We start from the raw sequence: 21,609 nt of genomic DNA on the forward strand, positions 1-21,609 counted from the left end.
TTATAGAGTTTTCTGGTTTTTTCTCTCTAGGCCTAGTCAATAAACAAAGAGTACATGCACTCATACTCAAACAGCACAGAACTCGATACCATAACACAATGTCACAAGGCAGCAGGCATCTTCTGCTTTAGTTCAGCTGGTCTGCAAGTGTTCACATACAAGCTTTGACAGATTGTCTTGCAGATAGGGGGAATACATACTGAGTATATATATATATATATATATATACAGAGAGAGAGAGTGAGAGAGAGCAATTGTAGAAGTGGACATATCATGTGCAGTTGCATTTGTACGTGTAAAACAGTAACAAGGAAAGGCTTTATCACCATTTCTGATGGCTTTTGTTTAAACCTTTTTCAACTGATATCATCAGCACCGCCTTCTTTCTCTGTACAAGTTGATAAAATATACAAATGGATGGACCCATCCCATGTGGCGCAATCAAAAGCACATTGTCTGACTGGGCCTCAGCCGAAAGCAAGGGAGGGAGAGATAGGGAGAAGGGATATAACAAAATCTAAAAAGGGGTCTTGGTAGATGACACTGAAAAAACAATAAAAAGGATAAAAAAGCAGTAATGAAAATATAGGCACATTCAACCTATCGTTCTAATGTCCTCCTAATGCTGAATCTTAAATTAAAGGTTTCATTCGTAGAGTTGGAAATTCTCCAGAAAAGTGAAAACAACATCAGAGTGAGGTGTGAATCCACCTCTTTAGGAACACATCATGCATACTTCTGGCTAGAGGATAGAAAGTAGTGGAGCTGATTCTTACTGGATTCTGAAGAATTAAGGCCTGTTCATAACTTTGGGTGGCAAGTGGTTCATGCATTTTAGGTGCTAAAGGAAAAAATGTGATGTAGTGCCATATCATGTCAAGAGTAGCAAATTTGGACTCTCCCTGAGAAAATTTGGCAAAAAGCATGACAAAAGTATACAAAAAAGGAATGGATTCTATAACTACCATCGAAAAATCTTGGCAGCTAAAAGATACTTTGTATGTCTGATTGAATCAGGTTTTGGATGAAGATAAAATTTGTTAGTGGAATCCATGAGAGCCTAGTCATCATGTCGCGCCATACTTTAAGTTCTATTCATCATCCAAACTCTGAGCATGACCTTCTTTTTTGCTCATCTCTAGCTTTTGCGTCAGATAAGATTTCCGACTGGCTCATGAAGGCCAACTTAGCAAACTTCAAGTATCTTGAGTTATGCAATTGTGGCATTAATTACTCAAGAAACACTCAAGTCCATGACACTAGACAGAAAATCAGGTGGTCCATGAACAATCAAATTTATTCTCCCCTAAGGCCTTGTCAGGCATGCATACCAGACTGTATGCCAAAAAGGCTTTTGTGGAGAGCTCATAATTGCCTTCTCTAGCAGCCTTTATTCAACACTTGGTTGATTTACACAATGCCAACTTGCAAACTCTTAACAAATTTTAGCAACCAAAGTATGACATAAATGTCATTGGTTAGTTACACATTGCGGTTCACTAATCTACAAAGCCAAAGCAACTTTATACCTGGCATTGTTGTAGATCTGTTTCAACAACTGAGCAAAATACTTGGATTACAGAAGTCTGAAAATTAAAGTATCACTCAATCTCACAATGCAAAGGCACAATTAGTTAAAATTCACTGTACAATTAATTTAAACCATTTCCACCATATCCACTTTTCGTTACATTGAAAATCTAGACAAAATACAAAAAAGAAAAGCCATCTACTCAGAACAGGATTTTCTGCCTCCAGTGCAATAAACAATAAACACTGCAGAAACTGAGTTTGTTTCTGGAAAACTAAAGGTCATTACAAATACTACCACCTATTTTCCTTGCCTGCCCTTATATCGGGTTTCTCTCAAATGGCATGATCAACAAACATATCAGTGAAGAAAGGATCAGAGGTTGCTTCTTTTGCTGAGCCATAGTTGTCCATACGCTTCTTCAGTGAACGTAACTCTCTCTCATCCTTTGAAGTTCGTTTCTGCAACAAAATTAATTAGTTGAAAATAAAATGATGTGTTCACCTATCAGCTAGAAAGAAAGAGACTGAAATATCAAAATTTCCAAAATGTAAAGCAGTTCCATATTGTGACTTATCAGTGAAACATTCTTAGGGACAATGGTGAGTTTGCAAGCAAAAGAGGCATGAATGGTGATAGACTACTAAAATTCACAGAATAAAAAACTGAACAAACAGCACTGGTTTGATCAATTTACAAGGGAAATACTTACAAAAGATTTCTTCAATAGCAAAATGTCCACCAAGTACTGCAACCACAGCACGTTTGTTTTGGGGAAACTGTATAATTATCAAAAGCAACAGAAAATGAGCAACTGTAAAATCTTAATAATAAAAAGAGAAGTTGAGTCCATGTTTAGAAAAACAAGGATCATATATGCTCTTTCCCTCTCATAAATCAAAATAATGCAAACCTTAAAAGAACTAACAGCCCCCCGGCCCGCCCACCCAAAGTAGTAACAAACCTTGAAGTTGAAAAAAACATCAAATGCTCTTATCCAGCTGCATTATTAATCCTTTCCTATGGTATGAAACAGAAAGTTCAAAAGTGGTCCTTCATGTAGTGGCCTAGTAGGCACAACATTGCTACATAGACATCTCAGTGGCAGCATTTAGATTTGATGCAGGCTTTAGGTCATCCTTGTCATTTACTGTTTGTTTCACATATTAGTGTCTAGTAGGTTCTGCTTTCCTTTTGGAGGTAATCCTTGTCATTCAAGGCTTTGTTGTATTTGTATAAATTGATGAGAAGTTGTGAAGCACAAAAAAGGAAGGGTGATATAATGAGGAAACATTTGGACTATTTTCCTTTGAATGATGGATTAGGATTTACTCCCATCATTTTTCTTCTCTTTTTTTCCCCCTAATTAAACCCATTTGTGCAGTTCCTATGGTTATTTCCACCTCTCACTAGCACATGATTTGCTTCCTAATGAAAGTCAAACCTAATTATATAATCTGTTGTTTCAAGCATACGGCAACTCCAATACTTGAGCCATTTTATTTTAGAAAATGCACTTGAGAAGAAAAAATGTCAAGAGTATGATTTAACAGAATTTGCAACCTATAAATAACAAAGAACTAAAAAGGCCAAAATAAAAAAATAAAAGAGCAAGAAGAAGAAGAAGCAAGCAAGCAAGCAGGAAAAATATTTCTGCAGTCATCCCCAAAATGTTGGGGTTGCTTAGTTGAGTTTCAGTGGAGTTGAGCTAAAAAATTTGACTCTTGCCTCAACATACTTATCCTGTTTTCTTTTCTTTCTTCCCACAAAGGTTTTCACGAGACAGCCTTTTCAAGTGAAAAATTGAAGTTTGTTCTTTCAAACAGAAATCCAGAACTCAATACAGAATTTATATCCATATTACTAGTGTAGAAGAAAAGTAATTTAACATAGAAAAATAAAGGTTAATTGATTCCTAGCCAAATTTGGAAATCCCAATAGATACCAAACATGCCACAAATCTTTTCCTGATATGCATTTTATAACAAAGATATGGAGAGATCAACTGTTATACCTTCCCTCCCAGAAATCTTCAGTTATCTCCTTCATCTTCCTGTATGTATTTGACTGCACATGATATTTAAGGTCAGTTGGGGGCAAGTATGAAACAAGAAACAATTTAAAATTAGGCAGGAAATAGAAACTACTTAAAAAACTTCTCTTCATTTCTATTACCTGTTTGTCTCCTTTTGGACCCTTAAAGAGTTCTGGGTCTGAAGATAGGTCTAGAAAAAGTATAGCTTCGCCTGTGCATAAATAATGCTAGTTTAGTTTGCTGAATCAGCAATAGATTTGACCTCAGATGTGCCAAAAGATAGTGATAAGAGTGTAGATTTCACCAGTATTGATTCTGGAAAGAGTAAAATCAATTATGGATATTGACAATCCAAATGTTTTGACAAACATATTCTTTCCCTCAAGAGTGAACTGCAACATTTCAGAATCTTTCCGACTTAGAAGTATGTTACCCCTGTGACACATGATCAATATTTCTAAATCAGCAGTCGAGCAAAGGGAACATCAAAACAGCCATAGAATGAATGATACAAAACCAGTGTAGATCACGATGTTCAAATTCATATGCAGCTTCTGCCACAGCCAAGGCAACTGTAACCTGCAAAATGGAAAAGCAGTTACATAAAAGATCAGGGCTTCAGAAACTGGTCAGACATATATAAAACCCAGCAACTTACCTGAACCAATAAACTCCGTACTTCATCAAAGTTCAAAAGCACAAAGCTTTCAAGATCCTTACCACCATGTTCTAGAACAAACACAACATAGCACTGCAGGCAATATTATAAGATTTATTAAGTGCAACAATTTAAGGAAATAGAGCACAAAGTACTAACTCAACTCATAAAATGTGTTATACTGAGAACCATAAAATTTGATGTCTAAAATGCATATGGAAGTTTTCTTTATTAACAACAACTGTAATATGAAACAAGACACTAATTTCTGTAAGATCAGAGCAGTTATGGAAAAAAAATATGGCAATTTTGCATGATTAGGTAATGGAGTTTGCGCATATGCAAAAACAGTAACTACAAAAAAAGAACAGATAACCTGTTTTTCTGGAAATTCTCTAGGATGATCATTTTCTGAACCATGCTTTTCATCCCAATCTTCCCATGCTCGTATCAGGGCTGCATCATAAGGGCCTTGGCATACCCTTAAACTGCAAGATTAGGAAATGATATTGTATAGGTCATATTCAAATTAGTTGAGATTTGAGACTTTTTTTTTGATAGACAACAAGAACATGCATTAATAAGCTCCAAAAAAGGAGGGGGCTCAAAAAACGTTTTTGAGACTTAAAAACCTTAACCTTGCCTCAAGGCAAAGCGGAAGGAGTGGTCTTGGGACATAAGTTACTCCCTTAAGACACCTAAGAATGACACCTCAAAATGGGAGGTACTCAGGAGCGCTTGAAAAACCAGAGATGAACACACCAACCTGCACAAATAAATAAGTTTTGTTGACCCATTAAGTCAAACTTCAACTCAATTGTGAACAGGTTGACCTTTAGTTACTACACAATCAGACCGAAGCACAACATTTATAAATATTTTGATTTGAACACTGTTTTTTAAAATAATTTGAACTTTATTCAACATAAAATTGAGTTGGCACGTGGATTTTATGTAGTCCACATAATGGAAATTTTGCATTCTTATTGAAGTTTTCAGCCACCTCATCCATGTTACATTAAAGGGATGGTGATGGAACTTTTCCACCACAACTCTATTGATGAGTAGGGTTGCACATTGACCTAGATATGACAAGTTAAAACTTGAATCTTGCCCTGCCTAGCAGTTGATGCATCTTAACATAACAAAAAAAAGAAAAAAAGAAAAAGAAAACCTGGGCTTGATGGTTATGACATCCACAATTAAACAAGTAGTATGGATTCTCCTGTTTTATCAATAAAACAAGAATAGAAACCATAAACCTGGAGATTTTCCAAAGGTTAAAGCTCTCTGAATACTAATATTTTGCCCAATCAGCAGCCAGCTAAGCCTGGCTGAAAGCTATTGGTCCTGTTGGCCACACAAGCATAAGTACAGAACAGGCTGGTCCACCATCAAAGATCCTAAACTGACTCTAGGCAGTTATAAATTGATAGAAACCAAATCACAAGGGAAACATACTCTAGCGTTTCTATGAAGCTGGTACAGGAATTGTTAACACGACCCCCATCCCCTCGTAAATGATTAAGAGTTCGGGAAAGTATGGCCTCCTCAAGCAATTCACCTGATCTCTGCAGTAAAGAAAATCACATGCTTAGAAACTAAACAAGGTTTGCCAGATAACAAAACCAACCCCATAATCCATAACACCCATCCCCCTCTCCAACCAAACCCTACAAGTGAAATAAATAAATAAAAGGGTAGCTCTGCAAAAAGTATCTTCCAAAATACAAAATACACACAAGAAGAAAAGAAATACAAAGTCAATTTCGATTCCCATTTTGCTTATCAACTTTACATTCTGTAATGAAACATACTGCATAAACACAAAGGATGTGAACTGAAAATAGATCCACTCTTTTAGTATACATCTCATATTTTTCTTCGTAGAACCAGTTATCATCCAATATACTATACAAAGTAACTAACAAGCCAAAGCTGATAAAGGCAGGTGCCTGGGAGATAGGAGTTTCTTCAAAACTAGGCACCAAGATACCCAAAGCATGATTGACTGTCCATGCGTTAACACTCCTGAATGGAAGTTAACATGTACCATGCAACCCAATAAGTGTCCTGATGAATGGAAGCTAGTTCAACATCACTTAACTGCTTAGGCACACATAAAACTACAAACTATATTGAGAAACAATTGTGGCAGAGAAACTTTACGAGCCTTCCTCCCCCAGCTCTAAATAACTTCTCACACTAGAAAACAACAGGAAAAAAAAAAATGCAACTAAGGTAAAATAATTAAATACCTTTTGTACTTCCCCGTTCACTAGTAAGTCTCCATCAATTGGAACTATTTTGCAGACAGTTTTACCAGCCCTGAAAGCTTCACCATATGTACCTTCACCGATTTTGACAATGCTTTCTGGATCACTGTATTCAAGAGAGATTCATTTTCCATTATGTCAATGATGCAAGGTTCATGTATAGATGAAATCAGTGCATGAAAAGAAAGATTAAAAAAAATAAAAAATCAAAGCAAGATAAAACAATATGGCAACTATAGAAATGATGATTTGTACTCCTGAAAATCCTGAAGTAGCCAGTTATCCAAAAGCCAAAAGGCCTGGAACAAGAATAACTATGCATGTCATGTTTACTGACAAATAGAAATGATAGGAAATCAAAGCAGACAGAAATAAATTTTAATGACCAGGTTTTCCACCACACAATTTTCAAACATGCATCTACACACAGGGAAGAAATCCAAGTGATGAAAAAGAATGGATCCTTTTCCTTGCTTAAGAAAGTTAATAGTTCACTAATATAATAGAAGAAATGGTCATAAAACAGAATATTGGGGCCAATTGTGATATATGACAGAAGCAGAAAGATAAAGATGAACAGAAACAGGGCAGAGATGCACAGAAGGACCTCGAGAAGGTGCACATGCAAGTATAGTTTTCGCTGATGTTTCTTTTGCTAAAAAATAAACGATGATGTATACATTTTTTTATGTAAAATAAAAGAAAATACCACAAGTGAAAGAAAATCAGTAACGAACCAATACTTCGAGAATACATCTAACAAAGTCGATGGAGCAGACTGTTCACAAACTGTTAGCAGTGCTGAAAATGAATCCCAGTGGTCCCCACCCAATGATGCAGACCTTGATGTCAATGAGAGTTTCTTAATCGCCACATCTATATCTTCACACCCCTCGTCACCTGTGGTCAAGGACACTTCATTGCTCTTTTGTGATCCTGTTTGCCTTCCAACAACATCTTTATTCATGAAATTTGAATTAAATCTGTCCTGAACAGAATGCAAACCCAAACAGACTTGCGGAGAAGCTTTCTCAGGGGTTTTCACAGTTAAAGCATCAAAACCATCACCACAAATAGGTTCCATAGGCATTGCTGGAGTTTCTAGTATCTTAGATAGGGAGCCAGATGGTCCATAACTGTAATTTAGCTTCTTGGCAATTAACCATTTGTTTAATACTGAGGATAAATGTGGTAAAACAATGTCATCACTTTGGACACCCATGGCCCATGTACCAAACCTCTTGGGAGAGGGGCTTTCCTCCAACAATTCATATGCATCAACTTCTTGAAAGTATGCCCGCTCCTGTTCAAAGCTTTGAGGCTGCACAAATTTTCCCTGCCAACAGCAAAGAGTGACATTAAGATGGTAGAAATCATTTCAAAATTTCAAATAACATGGCATCAGTATCAATAAAAATCATTGTCACCCATGTTATCATTTGGGTGCAGTTTTTTTCCCTTTTGTAGGTTTTCCAGAGAGACAGTAAGGTATTACTTCATTAAGTTTTCCCCTTTTTGGGTTTGTCTTTTCCAAGTTTAGAGGTAAGGCTGTTGCATCCCTTTCTGTCATGTATTGCAGGTTTTTCTATCTAATTAGGCAGTTGGGATCCTTGCTGAAATCCCTTGCCATTTCAAGGTAGTTTAAAACACACACAACATAATAAAAAAATATAAGTTGACCATTCTTGGGCTCATGTTTATCCTTCTTGAATTTAGAGAGACCAACATGCCTAGTGTACTGATCACTACACCACTCAAGGTAGAGAATGCGTGAATGTAGTCACCGAGAAGCAGTACGTATATTAATAAAATCATGAAATTTGAGCAACAGGAGTAACAACAAAGAGCCATACTCTGGGAAGAGGTGGTTTTGCTTTCCTTCTGGGCTTCCTCTGTTGAGGTTGGTACTCCACACATGCAAATACCGCAATGCTCGTCCTCCCTCTGTCAACCCACAAAGTTAGATCTCAAACAACCAATTCATGATCCTATTTCACCATTTCATCTCCTCAGACTACAAAAATCCCAAATCAGAGCAAACCTAATCTACTCTCGAAGTCACAAAACATCTCAATTCAAATTTTATTTTTCTTTCCCACATTTTCTCACCGACCAAACAGATAACAAAATCCATCCACAGTTGGGGAAAAATCGTAATTAGAGCAAACCTGATAGAAAGAGAACGATTCCAACTAACTCTCTTAACTGGAGCAGCCAAACTCAGCCGATTCCCATTATTCAAACTGGACTGGTTTCTGAAAAAGGGAAAACAAAATCAAATATATTTTTCCAAAAAAAAAGAAGATTGAATTTAAATTAATAATAATAATAATAATAATCGTAATCGTACGTGTCTACATCTTTGAGAGTGTTCTCGGTCCTTCTTCTTCTTCTGTAAATAACAGCAATCTGTTGTTTCCTGTTTCCCTCCCCTTCCTCTGTGGCTGCGATTTCAGACCAGAGATCAACACTATCTTGACCTGGAACATAATGAATAAAATCCCTTAGAAATGTGAAGAAGAAGAAGAAGAAGAAAAGAGTCTAGGGTTTTTTTCTCTCTTGCCTGCTTTGGAACTCATACTACAGTAGAGAGAGAAGGAGAGGGGGGGTTTGAATGCGATGAGTTTAGGCGGGACGTTGAAGCGAACCGTACGGATAAGTCATCGGAGAGAGACGACGGAGCGAGCCATAAAACGGCATCGTTTCAGAATGGGCCAAACGGTTCAATGTATTGGCCCAAGTGAATCCCGGTCCGATGGACCTGGCCCATTGCCAATGCAAATGTCCGCAGCCCATGTCAAATATATTTTTCCAAGTTTTGGAAATATGAGCTGAAAATTAAGAAAATTAGGGACTCTTGAGATTATTTGGATTTTAGAGAATTTATTCTAAAAATAAATTATTCTTTCAAACAATTCGAGGTATTTTGAATTATTATTTTAAATTGTTTTCAGAAATAATTAAAAACATGAAGATTACTTTATGAAATTTTATATCATATGAAAAAATGACACAATATCATAGAAAATAACTTATAAAATTTTATTTTTGAAAATAATTGAAAATTAATATTTGACAAAAAAAAAAACAAATTCTAAAAATATTTATTTATTTATGAATATAAAGTATATATACAATAGGATAAATGTTGATCTAGTGATGTGCATGACCCAAAAAAGGGTGATTGGATTGAAAATTTAGGTAGATAAAAATGAAATGACCCAATGTGAGCATAATCAAAACCCTAATAACTAACATGCATGATGAATCATGAAAATCTAATAATTAAAGAAAGAGAGAGGTGATAAATTGTTTCAAAGAGATGCCAGTGTCTGCTTCAATCAACATCTAATCCTTCTTTATTGCATAATTTTAGGGACCAAATTATAATAATTTGAATAGGGAATCCAGTCATGGAGATGTAACCACCCACCCTATGGGATATATGGAAATGGGATAATGTATTTTTAACCACTAATGCATTTGGTTAGGGGCACATCCCATGCCCCATGCCCCATGGATGTTGACATCTTTCATGGAGTTTTCCCCAGAAACTTCATCCATCTCAGTCCACATCAAATTTGGCCTTTTTTAACGATTTAGTGGAATCTGAGTTTGAGTTTGTGGATGACTACATCACTACCATTTAGTGGATGAAGAGTTTGATGTATGATTTATCCAAAGAATTTGTTCGCTCTTTTATTTTCCCTTTTTGTCATTTTTTTTTTATCTCTTCTATGATCATCGTTGTTCTAAGATAAAAAGTTTTTTAGATATGATATAATTTTTTTAAAAAAAGAAGATTTAAGATTTTAAATTTATTTATTTATTTATTTGGCATTTTAGGAGCTTGAGGGGATAAAAGCGCGTATCCTAACTTGACATGACTTTGCCATTCATTGCATCATGTTCGAATATATAGGGTTTATGTTTGAAAATTTTATTCGAATAGATTTTGTGGGGTCAATGTTGAAAATTTAATCAGTACTTTTCATAAATCTTTCAAATAAAGATTGATAGACACAATTCTATTTTTTTATTATTAATTTTGTCAAATATATGTTCAAGAATTTTATTTAAATATTTTTAAAAGTTTTTATAGTATTATGTCATATTTTTCAAAATTTAAGAATACCTTGTGAATACGATGAAAAATACGCCATGTCTCAAATTCTCTAATAATTTTGTCAATAACTTAAACCTTACACTTACAAATACCAACAAAACCACACCATGAATGAATATTTGCATTTTGTTAGGTCAAAAAGTGACCCTAAATATCCTCCGATAAATTGAGATAGATCGCATAGAATATTAGATAAGGAAGATCATCCTCGTTAATTTCATACTAGCAAACAAAGTTTCATAATGTCATGGTGACCATGTAAAAAGTTCCCAACATTTTAATATCAAAGTTAGTTGGGGTTTTGACCATTTGGCGGCTACATTTCTCTAGGAACAAAGAACAAAATAATGTGGGACATGTTTTAAAAAGTGTCACGAATTTTTTCATATAACAATAATAACATTCATCATTCATCTAGAAAAAAAAAAGAGTATGTTTTCACATACTAATAAGAAAAAAAAAATCATAAAATAAGAACTTACTAAATAGAATTTTAATTTCATGTACGTATTGATAAAAAATAGCATTTGAGATGATCAAAGATAATAGTAGTATTTCAATAGTAAAAAATCATACATTTGATCGAAAAATTTACAAAATCTTAATTATTTTTAGATATATATATAAAGTTTGAGTTTTATAAACTTAGATTTTTCCGCCATTAACACGAGAAGTTTAACTTAATCATGCACTAAACATCTCATATTTTTACGAAATCGCAGGAAAACAAGGTTACTATTCAACATCTTGGTCACGAGCCGCCGAAAACCGAAAAGAGTAGAGAAGCATGTGAATGACTTTGCATGCTCGTGAAGGATTTTTGTTACCATTTTCTTTATTGTTAGTTAAAGTAGGTGAAAAGGAAGGCATAGAATATGGCATAGAAATCATAGATGCCTAAACAACTGTGGAACAAGTTGGGAGTCATACATATATATATAAATGTCATTCATGGGACTAGACTCGTAGTGAGGTCAACAACAATAATGCCATTCCTGTTCAGGTGTCCCAAGTTAGATGTATCTTAGCCTATTTGATTTAGAGTCATGGAATCTAGGGAATTATATATGGCCCTAAGTGAAAACTTGAGGCATTATCCAAGGAGGAGGTGGTTTTAGATGATAATATAGTGATTGTTTTTTAACTAAATAAAAAAAACCTAAAATATTTAACTTTTTCTATTAAGTTAAAAGTACATTGTGCATATTAATCAATATAATTAAAACGAACCTGTTATCAATAAGTTTAGTTTAATTATATTGGTTGATGTTAATAAATTATTTTTAACTGAATAGAAAAAGCCAAATATTTTACGTTGACTTATATTGATTTTTTCTATTCAACCAAAAAATAAACATCATCTAAATTATATAACAAAAATAATAAAGCTAGATACGTAGATCACCATACTCCTGCTAGAAGTTGCGATAATGATGCCCATTTTCCCATATGGTCCTTATTCTTCCCAAACCATAGACCCCTTTCTTAATTAAATTGGTGGCTGCAAGGAAGAAGCTAGCTAGCTTTCAAATTTGTGAAAGAAAATGTTTGTTTTACACCCATTTGCTTGCAGGGACGAATCTGTCTGCTAATGAATCAAAGGTTAGGTGTTTTTTGTTTTTAAACCTTTACGAGCAAAGTTGATGCCAGAGTTGCCAATTAGGTTCCTGTCAAAACTTCACGTGTAGAAGCAATCCATGCCAGCAGGAGGTGCTGCCCAACTTTTTTTTTTTTTTTTTTGGTAATTGTCCCTATCTTGTTGGAACAATTGCCCTTGTTGATCTTTGAAGTTTGCTTCCATGTGCTTCATTTCCCATCCGTGGGTACGATGTTGAATACCATAGAAAATTTAGAATTTATTTGAAAAACGTTTTTAAAATTGAAAATTATTTTATAATATTTTAGAGGACAAAAAAGTTTATTTAAAAATTTAAAATGTTCTTAACATATTTTTTTATATTTTTAACTTTTACATATTTTATTTTTAATCAGTTTTCATATTTATGAAATTAACTTTTTAAAATATTTTTCATAAAATAAGTGAAAACAACTTAATAATATTATTTTAAAATATTATATTTTTTATTTTTTGGTTATCAAATGTGTTTTTTTTTTGCTTTTTATTTTAAAAATTAAAAATCAAAAAATCATTTTTAAAAATAGTTATCAAATAAAGTCTTAAATTTTGTTTAATAATGTTTTTAAAACAATTTTAAGTTTTGAATTACTTTTAAAAATAAAATGAGGTTTAGAACTTAAGCATGAAAAATAAATTTTTGATTTATTCTTCACAAAAGCACTCTGAAATTTATGAAATATGTTTTAAATTTACAAAAAGTTTTCTATTTTAAAGAAAATAAAATTCTTTAAAGAATATTTTTAGATAAGAAAAGGAAGGGAGAGAATGGAAAACATAGAAGGGGGTGTTGATGGGTCAGCTCCTAGGTAGGTGGAAGAGGATTAAATTATCCACCATTTTTCAACTACAAACAACACTGTTTAATAAATTTAGGGCACAACCAAGACCACATTTTCTATGGGACACATAGATGGCCACCAACCCATAAGTTGGAAACACTGCACTTCCTTGTAACCCTTTAGTGTCCTTAGGTTAGGGACACACAGTAATGAATGACAAAGGACCCCAAGGCTAGCTTCCAACATTAAGATCTCAATGATTGGACTTATCAAGATTTTGTTACTAACTTTACTCAAAAAATAATACTAAATCAACCACAATGGCTCATTAAAAAAAATGATATGTAAATTGTGGATTCAAATTTTAACGGCTTAATTTTTTTTAAAATTAATTTCCCCATATTTTGGTCCTAATTTTCTTGGAATACAAGGGAATTACTTGGGTTCAGTAGGGTTTCTTTGCCTAGTAACACAAGCTACATGGACTAGCCAACAATTTGATGATCACAAACATTTGTTTTGTAAGTAATTGACAGAAGTCTGAGAACTAAGTGTCAACAAATGCTGCCCCGATTCTCCTGCAGTGAGTTCTATGTTCTAATCCCAACAGCAATAAAGAAACAAACTTCAAACACCAACAATCTCTTTTGCCTTTTCACTTAAAAAAAACAAAGGCTTCTTGGAGGAAATGAAGGATAAAATTGATGTCTAACAAGCAACATCCATGCAGTTGCAGAAGAATAATTTTCACCGTTGTGTATTTTGGATGGTAGCCCACATTAGTACAAGCTAGTCTTAAGAATCTAGACCTTGGGACATAAGTAGATGTGGGGACTTTTTTTTTTCCCATCATGCTGGTCCCAATGGCCTTCCCATTCTTCATTTCCAAGATCAGCATTGTGGACAGTCAAGGGTGTAATTTGTATTTTTGTGAGTTTATCCCCCCTGATCCCTCGTCATGCCGGTAATTGAGGGTGCAAATTGAGATTAACCCGGGCAGATAAAACCCTAAAACTGGATTGATGATCAAAGTTTTGAATTATTGCTCCATACATGGTTAAGTGTTTCAACATTGTTCTTTCCAAAATGGGGTAAAGATCAGTAATGAACAATAGTGACAATAACGACATTGTTAGTAACCATAATGTTGATATATTAATCAGATAACCAGGTTAGATGCAGCTAAGTCTATGATGCTAACATAATAGAAGGCTATAGACATAGGCCACTATGAATTAGCAGCTATGATTAATAAATTAAACTGTTGCTTTACCAGAAAACCAGCATATTGATTCTGATATCCATTCACTAACCCACAGTTAGAAAAGTTGATTAGGGAAGTGGGGCATTAGGAACAGTTCATCCCTACTCACATGGGATAGCCTGCAGCAGTGAATTGAGTTCATTCTTATCTCTCATGGGTTCATCATTCTGGCCATCTTAAGCAAATCCCAAGTGATAAAGGTTGGTAATTCGATCCCACCATTTATATATAGATAAAATTCGAGCTTGAGGCTTGATTCATTGTTAGAAGTCACTACTTCTGATCTGTATTTGAATGGCAAGTAGTAATCACAAAACATAGTGACCATCCCATTTTGAATGTGGATCTCTCTAAATAATAAATCAGTACATAACTTAACAGATCTCAATAGGCCCCATCCCCATCAAGCCTCATCTCTTATAAAATGCATCTGCCCAAACATTTCATTTCACCCATTAAGGGGGGGAACAAATGACACTCCAAAAGAATACTTTGAAAACATCCCATTTCACTTCAAAAAAAAAAAAAAAAAAACAAAACAATTAATATATTTTTGATTTAGTGTCATGTCAAATTTTATTTTTGAATCTTAATCTGTACTATTAATAAAAGTATAAAGAAATACAGATAAAAGAGATGTAGACAGAAAGAGATGAAATCATTGTAAAGTATAAAGTGTAAAGAAATGCAACTTTTGTTTTTGGTAGAAATAGAATGGAAAAACCCCAACTTGCAACACAACCATTTTTTTTTGGAAGAAATTTGTAATAATAAGTTTTTGATAAAAAGGTGAGAAAGTTTTTTCAATCTTTTAACTGTAGAGTCCAAGATGCTCCCTCTTTTTTATTTAATTATTTAATTATTTTTAATTTTTTAATTTTTTAATTTATTTTTACTCATGATAAAAACAGATTTTCAGAAGATTACTTTTTGATTACAGTGGTGCAGTGTGTAGCTGTTGTAAATTGTGATGATTCCGCAAAAGACATGAAAAGGTCGGGGAATCCTGGTAAAGCATTGAGATTTGAGAGTTGAGTTGATTTGACCAGTGCTGAGCAACAGTTTACAAGCAGATTTTATATCCATTACTGCTGAATCACATTAATTGCTTAGTTGTTTGGCCCTTCACCTTCTCCATCATAATCAGCTTCTTGGGGTTCTTCACTGAGATGTTTGACCATCATTATTAATATTAAAAATTTACAGTTACAAACAAAGATCAAAACAAAACTGAAAACCCAACAAAAGTTACAGAATTTTTAATGGGTTTTTGGTTTTTGATTTGATTCCACTTAACCCCACAAAAGGGAAAAATAGATAAACAAATAGATAAATGGGAAAGAAGATTTAATTGTCTGATAATCAGTCTCAGTCACCTTCGTTAGAAATCAAGAAAATCCCAAGAAATACCTTACAAATTCATGCTTCTAATTTACTGTATTGTAAGGGCATCTCTCTCCTCATCACCTACCACTGATAACTCCATCCCTTCTTATTATCCCAACCACTCAGAATTCCATGTCCTTGCACTTCTCTCTGCAAACACAGGAGTTCTGTTGTCCATTTTGGGTTGAGTTTTTGAAGAAGAAGGTTCAAGTGTGGTGTCAGAAAGCTCCTTCACAGCTTAGATTTAGACTCGCATTTGCTCCACGAACAAGGAAATCTCTGCAAATTGGCTATATAATTGGTGTTCTTGAGTATTGGGTTGATTTGCCATTCTTTTGATTGGGTCCTTATAACATGTGTGTTTGGGTTTCTTTGGTCAGAGATCTAGGGTTGGTGTTTTGTTCTTTGTCCAACAGGAGGCTATGGTGAAGGGGTTTCAGAGATCTGGTCTCTAGAGCTTTACTTTTGTAAATCCTACCATTATTCAAAGGTAAGAAAATCAAAAGCTTCTAAATTTATGAAAATTTTCTTTGCTTTCATGTTTTCAGTATTTTATTTATTTATTTACTTATCATTACAATGTTTCCCATGAAAACTTTATGTTGATGATGATGTAATGGCCATAATAAAATAGAAAATTGGTACTTTTTGTTTCTGGGATCTTCTGTTTCCATCCTGTTTCTGATCTGTGCATTGGATGATTGGAATGCAGTATTCTGGGGTTCTTATTTTGATATTTATGCTTCTTGCAACCTTTGGTGTGTGTAGATTTTACATGTGTGTTTATGCTCATTCTCTTGGATCTTGTTAGCTTTGTGTAGAAGTGGGGAGTTCTTTTATTCACTTATCAATGACATAATTGAAATTCCGGGCTTGTGTCATTTGTATTTGGGACAATTGAAATTCCGGGCTTGTGTCATTTGTATTTGGGACAATTGAAATTCCGGGCTTGTGTCTTTTGTATTTGGGACCTTAGGAGGAGTTAAGGATGAGAAGTTTGTTGCATGGAACAATATTAACATTAATTGTATATACTTGATTTTGCATAAGCAAATTTGTGATTTTGATGTTTCTTGTACCAACTTTGTAGGTATATCAACACTAGAAAGCATGACAACTGATCTTAATGCTGAACTATCCAAGAAAACTGATGTCTTGGGTCTCAAGGTTTGGGAATTGATTGGGATTGTTGTCGCATTATTCATCATAATTATCCTGTGTGTGTTATCATTGTGTCTCACTTCAAGGAAGAAATCAAGAAGTTCTAGAGATAGGCTTCCCGTTAATCAAATCCCAACTGTTTCAAAGGAAATCAAGGAAGTAAGGGTGGAGCAAGTATCGACAAATGAATTTGTTCCACGTGATGGGATTCTTCTTACCATTCATGACAAATCCAGTGACAAAGAATCAGATAAGGTCCTGGTCCATTTGGGTATGGGGAAGACAAAGAATGGAGATAATAGCAGTCAATCTGGTTCATTTCATCATTTAGAGAAAGATGGATGTGGGTCTCAATCAGGGGAAGAAGGGAGCTCTGGCACAGTTACCGTGTACAAGCCTTCTTCATCATATCCAATAACTGCTCCTTCTCCTCTTGTTGGTTTGCCTGAATTCTCTCATTTGGGTTGGGGTCACTGGTTCACATTAAGGGATCTTGAACTTGCGACAAATCGGTTTTCAAAGGAAAATGTGCTTGGTGAAGGTGGATATGGAGTGGTTTACAGAGGACAGTTGATCAATGGGACGCCAGTGGCAGTTAAAAAGATCCTCAACAACCTGTGAGTTTAAACATCGCTCCGTTGTGTTTCCGACTTTGTTATGATTTCTTATTTATTCCTCTGGTGAGTTCTTCTAGAGTTTAACTTCTAAACTTATTTTCTTCAGGGGTCAAGCAGAGAAAGAATTTAGAGTTGAAGTTGAAGCTATTGGGCATGTGCGCCACAAGAATTTGGTTCGGCTTCTTGGATATTGCATTGAAGGGACCCATAGGTACTCTTTTTGTTTTACAGTAATCCAGTTAAATAGTTTTTCTTTTTTTCTCCCTTGTTTACCTTAAATATTGTACAGGTAGCATCAGCACCCAAATTCTAGGATCTAGTTTACTGATATGAGAAAAAAAGCCCTGGTCTGATTTTTATTAAAATTTCAGGATGTTGGTCTATGAGTATGTCAGCAATGGGAATTTGGAGCAATGGCTTCATGGAGCTATGCGCCAGCATGGATTTCTTACTTGGGATGCCCGCATGAAGATTCTTCTCGGGACAGCTAAGGCGTAAGTCAATTACTTTATGTCCTTGCCAGCATTTCTTTCCTCATTTAATGTGATATACTGGTTGCAGTCTTGCCTACTTGCATGAGGCCATTGAGCCAAAAGTGGTGCACCGGGACATTAAATCAAGTAACATTTTGATTGATGATGATTTCAATGCCAAGGTTTCTGATTTCGGCCTGGCCAAGTTGTTGGGTGCTGGGAAAAGTCATATCACAACTCGAGTTATGGGAACCTTTGGGTAAGTATTATTTCTAGTGCATGATATTACCTAGATGTCTCAATGTTTTGTTTTCTTATTCTAGATATTAGTTTATTAAGTTATTATTTTTTACACTGATTGTGGAGGGTTACGTAATCATATCTGATTTCTCATATTCACTTCTCTTAAGCTCCTCAACCTCCTCCCTATCTCTTCTAAATGTTACAGATATGTGGCTCCTGAATATGCAAATACTGGCCTTTTGAATGAAAAAAGTGATGTTTATAGCTTTGGGGTTGTGCTTTTGGAAGCAATTACTGGAAGAGATCCTGTGGACTATGGTCGCCCTGCCCAAGAGGTATGCAATAGTTATACTCTAGTAAAAGTTTATCAAACTGCCAAAAGACCGTGCTGAATAATTATCAAGGCAATGCAATTTTGCTTCACTGTTGTAGTTACTGAATACTAAGCAATTATCAGTTGGCCATTTGTGATTTGAATTCTCTCATTAGTATCCACTAGTGATGCAATTTGTTCTGGGTTGGCTTAGAGTGGAATTAATCTGATCCCCTAGGCTGCTTTTATTGTTCTGAGTAATATGAGAAATGACAAAGATCAGTTTGGTTTGTCAGTTGATAGGTTGGGTAAGATCTATTCACTGATTCAATCAATTTCCCCACTTATCAAAGTTTAATTTTGAAACTTTTTGTGCTTAGCAAAAGGTACCATCATGATTTAATGGAATCATGTAGGAAATGCAGTTTTGCATTATTATTTTTCCCGAACAGAAATTAAAAAAAAAAAAAAAAAAAGAAGAGAAAAGAAAAAAATGCTTGACACTCAGCAGCTTCATTTCTTTCATTATACAGTATCCTTGCAAACCCTCTTTTTCAGCTTAGTCAAAGTTTTGTTCTGAAGCTTTTTGAGGTCTAGTGAAATGTACATTTACTATTTCATGGAATCATGTAGGAAAATGCAGTTTTGCATTTACTATGCCTCCTAACAAATTAAGAAGAAAAAAGATTGATACTCATCAGATTCACTTCGTTCTCCTTGTAAACCAACCCCCCACCACATGATCTGGATCTTTCTCAGTCACAATGTTGGAGTTATAATTGGAAATGAATTTGTAATGTTTTGCAGGTTAATCTGGTTGATTGGCTTAAAATGATGGTTGGAAGCAGGAGGTCAGAAGAAGTTGTAGACCCAAACATTGAGGTCAGACCATCTACAAGAGCCTTAAAACGAGCTCTTTTGACTGCTCTGAGATGTGTTGATCCAGATTCTGAGAAGAGACCCAAAATGGGCCAAGTTGTACGTATGCTCGAGTCTGAGGAATATCCCATACCAAGAGAGGTTAGTTTCTGATTTTATCTCTGCAACACAAACTTTTGCAATTTTAGAAATATCCGACTTAACTGCTTCCTGAATTACACTATTGAAATCATCCCCAATCCCACCACTCCTCAATGGTGCAACTTTTTCCTTTTTGTTGTAGTTGCACATTACCAAGATCTCATTCTCAAGATTTTTTTCTGTACTTGTGTATTATTTTATTTTTTTGATATTGTCATTTATTTATATTTTTAGGTATTTTATGCAAATGGTGTCAATTGCATGTCTACCATCTAGAGCATGGTTGCTCTTATACTTGTCTTATAAAGTGTTACCTCAAAATTTACTAGGTATATGCCAATCAAACTCTCTAGTAGCCTTTTCCATTATATCCATCTCACTTGAATTATACTGGTGGCTGCCTTTTCCATCTCTCTTCCTGCCCTCCTCCCCATATCAAAGCCAATAATAGAAATGGTTGCTATTAGGTATCTGTTTATTTTCGTTCTCCTTTTGCTTTTGGCCTTTCACCAGGGGTAGGGAGTGCCATTGTCCAGACAATACATTATGAAACACAAAAGTGGGTGAAGAAGCTTCCGTTGACTGTTCTCTAATGTAGTTTTTCTTCTTGGAGATGCAGATTGGCATAGAAGCACAATTATGGTTGTTTTTTTCCAATAGTGTTCCTTCTTGTCATGTATTTTAGTTTCCCAGCTCCCTTCCCTAAGTTCTTTTCACTCATCACACATTTAATATTCCATAGCTCACATTTGTTGCACTGACTGCAATATTGGGTTGAGGGTAGGCCACAGGACGAGCTCCCTTATGAATTTTGTATTTGGATTGTGTCATTGAATAAAGACTGCAGCCTTTTTGTCTTTTAGCTATTCAGGTCTCATTGCGACAGTCCAAGATTCTCTTTGTTTACATGGGTTATGCACCCTATGGAGGTTCTTAATTTTGTTTTTCAGGAAAAAAAAAAAGAAAAAAAAAAGACTGAAACTTATGGACTAGGAAGGTTTTGCTTGACTGGCCAGCAGTCAGCTCTTTCAATTGAAAGGGATTCAAAAAAGGGTGAATTCCTAGTTTTGAATCCTTGTGAAGTATAAGAATTAATGTAGCTTTTAAGTTCTGAGTGTCAACTAAAACTTCTTTGAAATTTTCAGGATCGAAGGCACCGAAGAACTCAAGCAGGTAGCATGGAGATTGAGTCTCAGAAGGAGAATTCTGACACTGATCAGAGTGAAAATCTGGGTTCAAGGTCAGAGAGTAGAGGCTACCACAGGACATAACCAAACAAGAGATTCATTTAGAGGATCTGAGGGGTATACAAACTGGGGAATTTCTTACAATTTTTTCAGCCTTTCAAATTCTTGGGTTTGCCTATCTAAGCTGATATCTAGGTCATGAAGGATGGGTTAATTCAGGAGGGAGAGTATCTTTTTCCTTTTTCCTTTTCCTTCTTGTTTTTATTTGTAGATGGAGAGATGATTGTTTGTGTAAGAAAGTGGTGGGTATTGTGAAGAACCCAAGATATTGGGGGTGTGTACAGCTCTGGTAGCTCTTTGGAATTGTTTGATTAATTGCTCGTCTTTCTGTTAAAGAAAAAACCACTGTTCTTATGATTGCATCAAGAAGACTACTTTCATTTCATCTGAGCTCTGCTTCTGCCTTTGGATAATGAATTTGACCTTTCCTTCTCTTTCCTTCTCTTAAAAATTAAACTGCAAAAAGGGGTCTCCCGTTATGGCTGGTTTAGTGCTATTAGGTTCATAAACAGTTGATACAGGCATCAAATCAATAGTAGTGCAACACCCACTTGGGGTTTTAATTTTTTTTTTTTTTTAATAACATTTGACATCACACCCATTCCAGATTATTTCCGGAGTCATTGTTTAGGTAGAGCGACATTGTATGACCCAACGAATTTCATTAGTCATTGTTGATGAATTTTAAAGCCTGAGAGAGACAGTTCAATGGACAACATATAAAAATCAATAATGAGATACTGAGTTAAACTCGGGTGATTTGCTCTATGATTGTATTTCGAATTGTTATTTTTCCATTTCCAAATACAAAATGATTTTTCTCAAGATATCCAATCTAAAA

At 34.9% G+C, this 21,609-nt stretch overlaps 2 protein-coding genes across 2 annotated transcripts; one reads left to right on the forward strand and one right to left on the reverse strand.

Moving 5' to 3' along the window:
• Window positions 1-1,630: 1,630 nt before the first annotated feature.
• Window positions 1,631-9,189, reverse strand: LOC100249417 (serine/threonine-protein kinase haspin homolog). Its single transcript, XM_010661444.3, has 15 exons — window positions 9,064-9,189; window positions 8,851-8,980; window positions 8,669-8,755; window positions 8,354-8,444; window positions 7,238-7,836; window positions 6,483-6,606; window positions 5,686-5,795; window positions 4,601-4,712; window positions 4,225-4,317; window positions 4,084-4,145; window positions 3,871-4,001; window positions 3,707-3,777; window positions 3,546-3,598; window positions 2,244-2,310; window positions 1,631-1,992 (listed from the first exon to the last, which is right to left on the reverse strand). Exons 1-15 carry the CDS (start codon window positions 9,077-9,079, stop codon window positions 1,867-1,869), a joined length of 1,872 nt encoding a protein of 623 aa, XP_010659746.1. The 5' UTR covers window positions 9,080-9,189; the 3' UTR covers window positions 1,631-1,866.
• A 6,135-nt stretch (window positions 9,190-15,324) lies between these two features.
• LOC100261416 (probable receptor-like protein kinase At2g42960) lies at window positions 15,325-21,153 on the forward strand. Its single transcript, XM_002280123.5, has 8 exons — window positions 15,325-16,184; window positions 16,785-17,472; window positions 17,579-17,683; window positions 17,844-17,966; window positions 18,034-18,204; window positions 18,394-18,523; window positions 19,309-19,521; window positions 20,667-21,153. Exons 2-8 carry the CDS (start codon window positions 16,805-16,807, stop codon window positions 20,790-20,792), a joined length of 1,536 nt encoding a protein of 511 aa, XP_002280159.1. The 5' UTR covers window positions 15,325-16,184; window positions 16,785-16,804; the 3' UTR covers window positions 20,793-21,153.
• The last annotated feature ends 456 nt before the right edge of the window (window positions 21,154-21,609 follow it).

The sequence above is a fragment of the Vitis vinifera genome, chromosome 14 (assembly GCF_030704535.1).
Source record: "Vitis vinifera cultivar Pinot Noir 40024 chromosome 14, ASM3070453v1".
Taxonomy (NCBI): domain Eukaryota; kingdom Viridiplantae; phylum Streptophyta; class Magnoliopsida; order Vitales; family Vitaceae; genus Vitis; species Vitis vinifera.

What these genes read in the sequence shown, in the direction of transcription:
- LOC100249417 (XM_010661444.3), bottom strand. An exon ending in TGAACGGGGAAGTACAAAAG is followed by an intron (nt 5,796 to 6,482) that starts GTATTTAATTAT and finishes TCTTTACTGCAG; the next exon opens with AGATCAGGTGAATTGCTTGA. An exon ending in TACGGAGTTTATTGGTTCAG is followed by an intron (nt 4,146 to 4,224) that starts GTAAGTTGCTGG and finishes TCCATTTTGCAG; the next exon opens with GTTACAGTTGCCTTGGCTGT.
- LOC100261416 (XM_002280123.5), top strand. Translation starts at nt 16,805, where the DNA reads ATGACAACTGATCTTAATGCTGAACTATCCAAGAAAACTGATGTCTTG. An exon ending in TGCATTGAAGGGACCCATAG is followed by an intron (nt 17,684 to 17,843) that starts GTACTCTTTTTG and finishes TTAAAATTTCAG; the next exon opens with GATGTTGGTCTATGAGTATG. An exon ending in CGAGTTATGGGAACCTTTGG is followed by an intron (nt 18,205 to 18,393) that starts GTAAGTATTATT and finishes TAAATGTTACAG; the next exon opens with ATATGTGGCTCCTGAATATG.